The sequence below is a fragment of the Mya arenaria genome, chromosome 17 (genome assembly GCF_026914265.1).
Source record: "Mya arenaria isolate MELC-2E11 chromosome 17, ASM2691426v1".
In the NCBI taxonomy this organism is placed as follows: domain Eukaryota; kingdom Metazoa; phylum Mollusca; class Bivalvia; order Myida; family Myidae; genus Mya; species Mya arenaria.
The window spans coordinates 20,931,443-20,944,570 of NC_069138.1; the positions used below are offsets into that span (position 1 = coordinate 20,931,443).

Sequence of the window (13,128 nt, forward strand, 5' to 3'; positions counted from 1 at the left end):
GGCTCGTCAACGAGAATATAAAGACTAATATCGTCTGCAAATAGCCTAACATTACTTCCAATGTTGACAACAATGTCGTTTATAAATATCAAAAATAGGAGGGGACCTAGAATAGAACCTTGGGGTACACCAGCCTTAAGAAAGACCCAACTAGATATGGAGCCAGGGAGAACTACACGTTGTCTACGTTTGCTAAGATAGTCACTAAACCACGAAAGTAAATTGCCATCGACACCAGTTTCTAGCTTCACAATCAAGCCCTTGTGCCAAACTTTATCAACTGCCTTACTGATATCAATGAATACTGCTCTAACCTCTAGGCCAACATCTTATGCCTTACAAAATGTGTTGTAAAGGTATGCAAGCTGATTAACAGTAGAATCGCCTGGCCGAAAGCCTGACTGGAATGGGGTAAAAAAGTTATGTCACGAAGGTGGTTAAAGCAGTGTTTATATATTGCCCTTTCAAACACCTTTTCCATTGTATTAAGTAGGGAGATAGGACGATAGTTAACAGGAAGAATGGAATCACCCTTTTTGAAAACTGCACACACATTAGCATCTTTCTACGGTTTTGGAAATCTACCGATTGAGAGAGACATATTAAATAGGGAGCACAACAGGCGAGCTAACGAGTGAGAACATTCTTTTAGGATTCGATTGCTTATGCCATCTGGTCCTGAAGCTTTATTAACAGGCAATGATGATATAATGTCAGTTATCTCATTTGGTAGCACTGTGATATTGTCAATTTTGCGGTTACTGTTATGATTACTAGCTTGCGGAACAATGTGGCCGGTATCATCTAATAAAGATGGATTTTTAAAGTGGGTATTGAGAATTTCAGCTTTACTAGCGTCATCTAGGTAGAGTTCGCCATCAGAGAGATCTTTGATTGCATTAATGTTTGGCCTTGGTTGAGGATTAACAAACGACTTCAGAACTGTCCACCACCCTTTAGACTGAGAAGACCCTGAGCAAATTATTTCTGAGAGATTAGAATAATATGTTTCTTTTGCGTCCCAAAGTTGTTTCGTTCCGACGTTTACGAAATTTACCCCATAGTTGGGTTGAGTTTGTATTTTTAGCCTGACTATAGTAACGTTTACGTTTGCGAATAAGATTTTTTACATGTAAAGTCATCCAGGGTACGTCATCTGGTCGAATAACGACTGTTTTAGTCGGGATACATCTTTTTGCGTTAGTCAAAATGGCATTGGTAATATTGTCAGTGTATATATTGATATTCAAATTAGAAAGAGAGTCCCAATCAGTTCCCTCGAGAAGATCACGCAACTCATCGTAATTACCCCTATCGTAATACCATACTTCTCTCGAGAAAGAGGAAGACTTACATTTTGCAAACTTAAGAATGCCAAAGATTGGGCAATGGTAGCGAATGTTTGATGGAAGAAAAGGATCTCCAACACCCGATGTTATTAAACTATTAGAGTTAACAATGAAAATCAGATCTAGTGTTGATGAGGTACTTTCAGTAAAGTAACTTGGCTCTGTTATCACCTGCGATAGACCATATAGTGAACATAAAGTTTGAACACGTCTAGAGTAACTTATATTGCTGGTGTTGTAGTTAAAGTCACCAATGATGATTATATCACTTATTCCTGTATCAAAGGCAAGTCCCACAGAATTTTCTATAGAATCGCAAAATGCGGCAGAGGAGTTAGGGGGTCTGTAAAATGTACCAAATAATAACCTTTTACGGTTCTTTAGTGTAATCTCGACCCATACGCATTCGAGACATTGGAGCTCTAAATCAGGACGACGTGAAAAATGAATCAAATCTTTGACGAAGATACAAACACCACCATGACTGTCTCCTTGTCTATCGCGTGACTCAACCGCGTGATAACCATTAAAGGATATATCTTCGCAGGAAATTGAATCATTAAGCCATGTTTCAGTAAAAGCTATTATATCAAACCCACTCAGTTCCGAGAAAAGTATATCTAATTTGCTTTGTAGGCTTTGTACATTGTAATGGATAAATGAAACATGGTGTTGTGACAAGAGAAGTTTGATAACTCTGAGCTTGACTCTGATGTTAGTGAAACTAAATCAGGGCCAGGATTGGGGTGAATATCACCAGATAATAAAATAAGCTCAACAATCCAACATTCAACTCCAATTGAAGCAAATATTGAAAAGACGAGCACAAACCATCACCCATTATAGCGGCATTTAATTGCGTTGGAACGGATTTTTTACCAGTGATTGGTATTGGGTGCGGAGCAAGGTATGATTTAAGAGAAATCACAGCTAACACACTGCACATGATTGGAATTGAAAATATAAAAAATGTTACTGTTTTTCCATCTTCCCCTGACGTTTAATTGTGTCAAACCAGCGGCCGGGGTCATATTACAAGATGTTTTCATGAAATAGAGTGTATAAGAAACAAGAACAAAATGACCGCCGGTAACTTGCGATTGACGACAATAAATGTCACTGGTATGTACCCACAAACTTTCATGAAGCGAATAGCATGCAAATTTGAGAACAATTAGAATAGAAAGAAGAAAGAAGAAATCTTGATTAGAATATGAAACATGCTATTGTTATCAAGAGAGAATGTGTAGGAAATGGAGATGGAGGGTTACAATAAAATCAATTTCAATATGTGATGTAGTAATACAAATAGGTATTAAATTGCCGTTTCAAAATATTCGTACATTATTATTAAATAATAATTTCGGTAGAACTATGCAACTATCCATAAAATCAATTGATCCAATTAAAATACAGACAGGTATTGTTAATATTGTTCATATTACACACTACCAATAAAGCCATTTTAACTTCAAAGTTTGTTAACTATTACCCAAGCATTCTATGCCCAAATTTAACATTGATATAGGCATAGCCTAATATAATTATCTTCTGTAGTCCGTTGAACTATACAGTTGGGTACACAACTCGATTAAGCAAATAAGTAATGCAATAATCTTAATAAATATTAAACAGCACTAATATATATTTTGGTTACTTCTTAGACTGGTAATTATTATACAAGGAATGAAAATAATAAATTAACATTGATAAAGGTATTAACGCATCAATATTATCAAATGTATGCAGTGATGACAAAACACTTTTAGACGAATAATAATGCAGTCAGATATCGTTATATTAAATAGTAAGTACTACTGGTGTAAACTTTTAACTTCGAAAAGAAATAACTTTTACACGAGCAATGAATGCACATTATTACCATTACGTAGGCTTAACTTCAACTAAATTGGTCATATGTATACCGACTTTTCTATTATGAGAACAATTATGTTTCGGACCAGAAATAGAGGTACAAGAAAGATAAAACCTGTAAAAAGCCAAACAATTGGCCAGTTGAATATCAGTATAATTAGTGAATAATAAGTTATCTTTTAGCTATAGGTAACAATTATTTCTTAATTCAAATTAAAAGAAGAAAAATCTGTTTAAGAAACATTATGATCTAGATTGCGGTAGTCAAACAAAATATAATAACCTGTGATTATCAGTTTTATATAGTATAGTCAATGGGGGAATTAAGTGCGGTATTAAATACAGTACATGGTGAATAAACACAGGTGTGGTATTAATAAAGGACAATGATAAATAGCTTTAATTCCTAGGTAATAGATTGACAGGTGTAAAATATCAATATAGTTTAAAGTGAGATTAATCTACACTGATCAACAAAGATTGCGTACCACGAAAGTTTACTGGACATTGCTATTAAGCACCTATGAGTATGACCTCTGAGAAGTCGGCGATGTCCGTGGTACTGTTACCGACTGGAAGTTGTCAAGTTCGCGTGCCTTTGTAACCCTTTGCAGGTGCATGTCATTATATCTGATCAAGATGACTCCATCAGAGGTCCAGTTTATATTGCCCTTTCGCACTAAAGATCGGGCAAAGTAGAACACGTCACTCCGCGCTTTGCAAAGGTCTTCATTTACAAACACCTTCTTGGCATGGCCTGTGAACGTACTGAGTACAGTTTCTGTTTCGCACGGAACGACGTAAATTTTACAATGATATCACGAGGCTTGGCCGGATCATTACGGCGTGGACGACCAACACGATGGGAACGGTCGATTTCATCTAGCAATACTGTACTCCCCAAGCCAGACACAAGTTTAGTAACGATATCGTCTGTACTTTCGCCTTCCCGCTCATGAATACCAGATTCGTAGGCTATTACGTCTACTGTATTGTTCGAGGTGTTCTAGGCGATCATCAGATTTTTCAAGAACACTGATGCGAGCTTTAAGATGAGCATTTTCAGTCTTCAGCGAGTCAATCTCGTCTGATAATCTCAAATTTATTCCCTCGATAAATTTAGGGATCAGTGCATCGACAGCATTATTGATAGAGCTTTGAATCTCAACAGTGAATAGTGACTTTAGTTGTAGCGATATCGCCGTAACATCGTCTTTCGACAACTGTACGTTTGTTACACTTGCAGAATCAGGATGCTTTTCGGTAATTGAAGAAAATTCAATCGGGTCATCAGGTCTAGCTTTTTTGCTTTCAGCAGCCAAGTACTTATCAGATGGGGTGAGAGAAAGATCGCGCTTATTGCCCACTGGGGCTATAGGCGTTGAAGTTGTTGGAGATGATTTATCCATTTTTACATAATTTCAAAAAATTACCGAGATTGACTTTTAATGTTCAGCATTGCACAGACGAAATTTCAAAATAAAATACCTCGCTAGAAATATTCATCAAAGTTATCCATATGCATTAATTTCCTACCACAATATTTAAGAACTGTACATCACAAACACTGAACTATCCTTTATCTCCGTTACCATGACACAAATTTACTTTAAAACATCATAATTGAAGATTTTCACTAACACTAGAAATAACACGTCCGTCATCGCCGATATGCTTGACTGCTGTGCATAAGTTGAACATATATAGCTTGATTTTACATCAATACATTGGAACATATACATTTTTCTGAGTGAGAAAGAACAGCTGTATTTCATGAGTTGAAATATGTTTCGCACTTACATTGCAAAGAACAATTTATATTATTTTGCCGTAATTCAGAAAACAAGCCAAGTTGTTTGCGAATAAAAGGCCATTGCAGAAATGACTTCGTTTTGTTTGTGTCCCAGCCCTGTTCGCGCTGACGTTTAATTTAATTTGAGAGCGGGTTTGTTTTTAAACAGTACAAATTTCAATTTGAGTTCTTCAACTTTTTTAAGTAGTGAAAAATCATTTTTGATTTATATATAAACCAATATAAAATAATAAACTAACGAACCCTTTGATATATTTGTTTTGATGTCCAAACTGGAATTTCGTATTTAAAGAATACGTATATAGATGCCTGGTAACCCCAAGTGACTTTTATCAATTTTGACTGACTTAATTTAGGAGGTAACTACAACATTTATTGACGTAATTGTTTGAAAGAACCTCGGACATTATCCATTTGAATATTGCTGCCGTACATATGCCAAACGTCCACAATTGTAAGCTTTGCTTAATTGTGTTAAACACATGAAGAGTTTTCAATGGGAGTGGAAACTCTTTCATGTAAAAATAATTTGTCTTCATTTTTATTTACTGTTAACATTAGAAACGTACCGAGATTATATCTATCAAAAGTTTAAACAAGTCATTGGAAGCTTAGGAAGTCATAAGTGGCTATGGTAAGTAGAATTTGCATGGGAAGAAATCCATAGCTAAAGTAGCCAATATAAGAAGAAAATGGTTTAAAAAGAAGTCATTTGTTGTTACTTCGGTTATAATAAAAATCGCTAAGAAAGTCATTTGTTTTTAAGTACGTAACTACTTTTTCCGGAATGTATTGATTGGCATCGATGGAGGAAGTTGGTAAAAAACTTATAATTGGCTGCGGAAGTTTTTTTCAACTTTTGATGTAGGCAGTTGCTTAGACTAAGTAATTGATTCTGAGGAAGTCAGTGGTTGATAGGAACGTCAAAAAGTCAAAAGGAAAGTCATGGGTTTTAAAGAAAATAAATCTATGAAATCGGTTGAAGTAATGGTTAAGTAAGTAAATGGTTTCTCAGAAAGTAAGTTATTGCTTGGGTAATGTCTGACTGCTGATAAAACCCCATTTTTTGCGTATAACTTATTAGTTGCAATGAATATAGGACGTTGCTAGGTTGTCCTTTGTAACTAAGAATGTCATTGGTTGCCAAGCAAGTCACATGTAGCTAAGGAAATCATTGGTGGCTAATGGAGTCAATTAAAACTAAGGGTGTCATTGCTTTAAAAGGAAGTCATTGGTTGCTATAAGTGAATATAGTGTAAAGGGTATTCACAACTTGATCATTGGTTGTTAAGAAAGCAATTATCTGCTAAGATCAATGAAAGATATGGATGAAGGTAATTGTTAAAAAGTAACTGGTTGCTTAGGATGTCTTAGGTTGTAAAGAAAGGTTTTGTTTTCTAAGAATACCATTGAAAACTAAGGATACACGAAGAATCATCTGATTGCTAAGATAGTTATTGGTTGCTTAATATGTCAGCATATGAGTTGATCTAGAAGCCTGGTTTTGAAACCTGATTACCAAGTTTCAAACTCTACCTTAAGATCATCAAGAATAACATTCTGATCAATTTCCATAAACATATGGTTATAAATGTGACCTCTAGAGTGTTAACATGCTTTTCCTTAAATTTGACCTGGTGACCTAGTTTTTAACCGCACATGACCTAGAATCAAACTTGGCCTTGAACTAATCACTATAAACATTCTGACTAAGTTTCATGCACAAACATTCATAAATGTGACCTCTAGAGTGCTAACAAGCTTTTCCTATGATTTGACCTAATGACCTAGTTTTTGACTGCACATGACCCAGATTTAAACTTGACTTAGAGATTATAAATATAAACATTTCACTTTCATGAAGAAACATTTATAAATGTGACCTCTAGATTGTTAACAAGCTTTTCCTTTAATTTGACCTGTTGACCTAGTTTTGTAGAGCACATAACCTAGAGATAATCTAAATAAACATTCTGACTATCTTTCATGAAGATACAGTCATAAATGTGACCTCTAGAGAATTAACAAGCTTTTCCTTCAATTTGACCTTGCGACATAGTTTTTGACCGCATATGACCTAGATTTAAACTTGACCTAGGAATTATTAATATTAACATTCTGACCAAGTTTTCTGAAGATACAGTCATAAATGTGACCTCTATAGTGTTAACAACCTTTTCCTTTAACTTGACTTGATGACATAGTTTTTAACCCCAGATGACTTAATATCGAACTATTCCAAGATTTTATTAAAGGTAACATTCTGACCAAGTTTCATTAAGAGTGTACCCAAATTGTGACCTCTAGAGTGATAACAGTCAAATTGTTGACGATGGACGACGACGGACGACGGACACAGGTTGATCACAATAGTTCACCTTGAGCACTTCGTGCTCAGGTGAGCTAAAATATATGGATAACATGGACTGATCGTTTTTCTTTGAACTTATCGCTTCCATATTTGCTATTGTTTAATACAAACGCACTAGGATTTATTATCCAATCATTCAAAGAAAAGTCTATTGAAGTCATATGCTTATGGTATAACTAGTGACGGATACAAAGTCTTAAATATCTATAGTAAATAGTTATCATATATCTTTTTAACTTTTTATACTTCGTTGCATTTAAATAAATGTTATCAACGTATAAAGTGTACTTTAAAATCCATTGTAAACCCATTGTTTACTTACCATCTGCATTACTAATCGCCATTTCTGAAACATAACATTATATATTGATAAAGATATTCAAATATCATTATTTTTTATCAAATTATCAACAAACAATTTCAAGACAGAACATTGTGAACATATATCTTGCAGTGGTAAGAATATTTCATAGAAATATACTTTTTTTAAACTATTTTCAAAACATTTCGAGGAGTTTTAATGCAAAAATCAATAATGTTCGACATAAAATTGTAATGCCCTTTTTGTTAAAACATGTTGGTTTGCAGACAAAAATAAAATAAAATAAAAATATTAAAGCCCATTTGTGTATATGGAAATTTAGTGTTTTTTTGTTTTTTATTCTAATGTTTTTAAGGTGTTTACTGACTCACTTTGTTTAAGGCTCAGAGTCAGTTCATTCCAAAGCTTAGGGCCAATAGTACTAAAACGTCTGTCACAGATGGTCTTTTTCTTATTTAAAGGCACAACGTAGCATCTTATTGAGGATTTTGAGGATCGCAGTGTGCGTTTTGAATTTTACTAGACAATAATCATTAAGGTATTGAGGGGTATTTCCAACAAAACAGTTGCACATATAAGTTAGGATCTTAAAATTAATTCGTGCCTTTATGGGTAACCAGTGCAGATCATATAATGACTGTTTTGAACTATTACGTCTAAAGCGGTTGAGAATAAATTTAGCACACATATTCTGGATACGTTGTAATTTGTGTAGTACACACTTAGCGACACCATACGGAATGACGTTACAATAATCTTAAGGTTTAAGATTGGATTTCATAGTATGGCTGTTAGTTAGTTGTTGTAATTGAAATAATCACCTTTAGAAACTTCTTATAAAAGTTGCATATTATCAAATGAGACGAATTTCCTTTCTATGAAGTCAAATATGTGTTCTATATACAATATCATTTATGCCATTACCTAGAATATATAGTTGTATTTTTGCATTTGATTTGAGTTGTTCCTTATGATTGATTTTCCTATATCATCTTATTCTTGGTTTTGTTTATGTATCCAAAGATTTAATGATGCCATTAAAAATACGTTATGACAACATATGCCTTTCATCCAGTCTTTTATAATGTTACCACTTTTTTTATCTAATATATTAGTCAAGAATGTTTCCATTTACCATGATTATTTGCATCAATAAATCGTTTTTATCGTGTTTGCTTTTACAGCATCTAGAACTATTTTATTTCTTGGAAGTTTTAACCCGTTTTTCCTCGGGGATGATACAATTGTTCTTGCCTTATTTTATTAGGTAAATTATTCCATAAGAAGGTAAAAATATATTATCATTTTGTTTAGTCATAAATTACCTTGGTGGATTTGGTGCCACAGAAAATGGAAAAACTCATGTTGATAGTGAGAACCCTTTTACTACAGATACCTTTCAAAACAAGGTATTTAAGTATACGGCATTTTGTTCTTCAAATCACTATGACTGATGAATAAATATGTCATCAAGGCAATATAATGCAAACACGTTATGTTTGCATATGCAATCAAATCACTTGAAAATCAGATAGTTAACACTCCTTCAAGCTGCCATTTTGACTGTTTATGTTGTAATTGTCATTAAGGGATTATGCAATGAATATAATAAGTATAACAAGCTATTATAGTCATGACAATTACGAATACTTATATTTCTTTTCATACCATTACAATACAAGTATATCATGATTAAAGTTAACACTGATTACTATGTACATCAGCATTTTCAGAATAATAATAACGTTTCCTATATCCTGGAGGTTTCGTTTTGACTTAAAGATGCACTCTTACTCGCAAATAAGAAGTAGCAAAATTAATTTTGTGTTTAATTTGATAGAAAGGTGCAGAAAAAAACGGTATTTCTACAGTATGACAAGATAGTTGATAATCGTAATTCTTTCAGCAAACCAGTAATTTAACATGTGTGCGTTTTCAGCTACTAAATGTACGGTTACAAGCTTGTTATTATTAATTTATATGTTCCATTATTGCATTATTTTGTAAGTAATTAAGGCTTAATTTCTCAAATATCATGTTTCTTTGACACGTTTATGTATTGATTATAATTATAGTGTCACTTTACAAATATCTGTTACTTTTACAATGAAAGTTGTTAACGGGGCAATATATCTTTAAGAGGTGTGTCCAAAAAGTTCGTGAACACTTGAAAATAAGGACTATGACCGTCACAATACCAAAAAAACTAAATCAATATCATATATCTGGAAGTACTAATGGATTATTTGCATTAGAAATGCATCAGCATTTTTTTATCAGGCATATTTTGAATAATGTACAATCATGATTATTTTCACATATTTAAAAATACTTACCGAGTTTGTCTTTAATGTTTCCTAATCGTATTCTCTGTAGATGCACTGAAAAAAAAAACAGTTCGTTATGACACAATCATTCCATAACCTAAACTCTCTGGGTGGGCATCGGGACCCTTTATGAGGTAATGTAATTTTGCTATATTTTTTTCAAGCTATAAATCGTGACACTAATTAATAAAACTATATTACGATTGATTGATTAACTCGTGATAAGTATTTTGTGATTTTAGTGAATCAAGAAGCGAGTTTCACAATAAACTATGGAGACAAGGTTTAGTCAATATATTCGATCCATTCCTATAGAATCAAAGTCTTTGCTAAAATACTTCACATACAGCTTACAGTATATCTTATATATTTATATGTAGAGCAGTACATGAATGTGTTTATCATTTTCATAAAAAATGGCCTTTCATATTCATAGACTAGTTTTATATGTATTAAATACATTACTTGTAGTTTTGCAAGTTATCCTATATGTTAATATCTCATTACATCGTTTATTTAAGAATGTTTTGTTGATGCAAGAACATACATAAATTAAAATCTAAATGACTGTTAATTATTTTATATGAATATGAATAAAATAAACCATACAAACACGTAAAGTTTATTATCTTAAATGTTTTGGCTTAAGGCCATCATCAGTAGATAAAAAAACAAACTATATAAAAAGGCAGTAACGTTAACGTCATATAATATATGCAGCCTTATCGATATATACTCTAAAGCTGACATCTTTTACGGATAGTTTTGAATTAAATTAACGTTTGTGTCCCTTTGTTCTTTGAAAAATATGGTTCACTTTAAATGTTGGTTCAGTATATTGCCAGTTACTAGTATGTTCATGCTTTGTATAGGACCTACTGTCACGTACATATACTAAATAGTTCATCCCCTTATTTGCTTACTACATATTTTGTAATCGCATGTCGAACATGCAACGTCTTGGCTTATCCAAACACAAAACGTTCTAAATGAACTAAAAGTAATTTGTCTATTACACCAAAAAATAGGAGAGCATAGGCACTCGTATTTAAGTACTACTAATACTGAGTATGCCTGTAAATAAAGAACTATCGGGGTCCATAAAGCTTCCAACATGCTTTTTACAAATGTTGTTTTTTGGTTATTTCATAATTTTTCAATAGCAATACTCAACCTTTCAGGTTTAAACACAACATATTTACCCCTCTTATAAACTACCTACAAAATCTTATTGAAAATAAAGCCGTTCTGTGAGTGTCAACTGCACATCAGTGTACATCTTCGGTCTATAAAGGAATCAAGAGAAACTTTCAGGTAGGTAATCATTGGTTCAGAGAAGGTTAAAATCCGTTTGCAATCAAAATGAAAACCCTTTCGACGATACTAATATCATGGTGTCTTCTTGGTAAAATCCTTTGTAATAAAGAAGTAAGTTGATAAAATAATCAATTTTGCTAATAAAAAAAACATACAAACACAGTGGTCCCAAAAGACAACCATCAATTAATGATTGTTACTGTTAATTTAAAACAGTTTTACAGTTGAAGACAAACTTGCAATAAAAAACAAATAATATCCTCAATAAACGCTATGTTCAAGTATCTGAGGGCATCGCGTAAAAGGTCATATTTAGTTTATTCTAATCGTTACTCAGCTGTGATCGTAGAGTTAGCGCCTAACCTTTCATTAAGGATTGATTTATTTGGAAGTGGTCGGTTCCCCAATCATTATACCCACATGTTGTCAGTCATTTTTTGTTTAAAGTCAATAACCGCACGGTCCCTTTAAATTATAAACACAATCTGTAACGTGAGTGGGCCGACATTATCTCCAAATGGACGAAAATAAAACATGACATAACCTCAGTTGTATAGCATGCGTAATCTTATCAGCTGAAGTATTAATATCAATATTGCAATATTGGGAACCCAGATCATAAATGTTCAGATATGTACATGCAAGCATGATCGTCTACTTAAGATTGCAAATTCTATTGAAGATAATTCCGTTAAAATATGATTTCGTCATATGTGCTAATCTTTTAACACAATATAACATAACAACAACACAAGAATGGCATGAACTGTCATATGTAGTACGTTTGCTAAATATATAATAGTTCACGACCGCAAACGCTTTGTCTTGTTGTGGTTTTGTGAGTCTTAATGATAATTGCCAATCGCTAATTGGAAAACGGCTTATGCCAAACATTGCAAAAAACATATGTTCATAGGCCTGGCCAATCTTAAAATCCATATCAAAAGGCTCCAGATTTTTTATAGCCAAAAACAGGATTCGGAAATGGCCCATATTTGTAAACCGGTTCAATACTAGTGATTACTTGTAATAATAATTTTAGAGATTTAACTGCCCATGTTGTGAAGGTAACCCATGTATTTATCTATGTTCATTAATTTTCTTATTTAACATCAGAAAATTAATGCGCAAAAAGTCTCCATAATCAACATCTTTGACTACAATTTGTCAGATAGATAAACGTTCTACATCAGATGTAAACTCGGAAAAACATGAAGCTTAATACTTAAGACGTATTGGTTTCACTATGTTAAAGTATTTTATTTTATTTTTTTTTTTTTTTAAATTTGCTTCATCCTGTATTCAAATCAGTTAAACTTAAATTACTACAACTTGTGTGAGGCAAAACGCATTGTTCATTTGTGTTTCCATTATAAAAGTTAACAAAATGTTCCATAGTGGAAGTTTCTCTTACCTAGGTTACTTTTGATCATAACTGAAATGTTCTTGGTAATATATTTTCTTCAACTACAAAAATGTTATCCTAAAACAACTATTAAAAGAGATATATATTTATTGAAAAAAGAAAAGCGAGTACGCACCTCAGGAAAATACGTTTTTCCTCTTCCAGACTTAACTTCTTAACAATCCAACTTCACTTTCCGAGTGTTACAAGATGATCTAAGATCTATTTATATCAAATTACAAATCCCAAACATATTAAAAATAGAGCCAGCTATACGGAAATTCCAAAGGCTCTAAATATAGCTTGTGGGGGATCGAGCAAGTTTGTATTGCACTCTCGAGATAAAGGG

General features: G+C 33.0%; 1 protein-coding gene across 2 annotated transcripts in view; it reads right to left on the reverse strand.

Moving 5' to 3' along the window:
- Positions 1–12,999, reverse strand: part of LOC128223758 (uncharacterized) — a 115,201-nt gene extending 102,202 nt beyond the window's left edge. The window contains exons 1-3 of one of the 2 annotated variants that reach the window (XM_052933124.1): positions 12,916–12,999; positions 10,067–10,111; positions 7,731–7,754 (exon numbers count right to left, since the gene is read on the reverse strand). In XM_052933124.1, the coding sequence (XP_052789084.1) occupies positions 7,731–7,752 (22 nt within the window). In that variant the 5' untranslated portion in view covers positions 7,753–7,754; positions 10,067–10,111; positions 12,916–12,999. The remainder of the gene's footprint in view (positions 1–7,730; positions 7,755–10,066; positions 10,112–12,915) is intronic. The other variant, XM_052933126.1, reaches the window with a different exon arrangement.
- Positions 13,000–13,128: the final 129 nt, after the last annotated feature.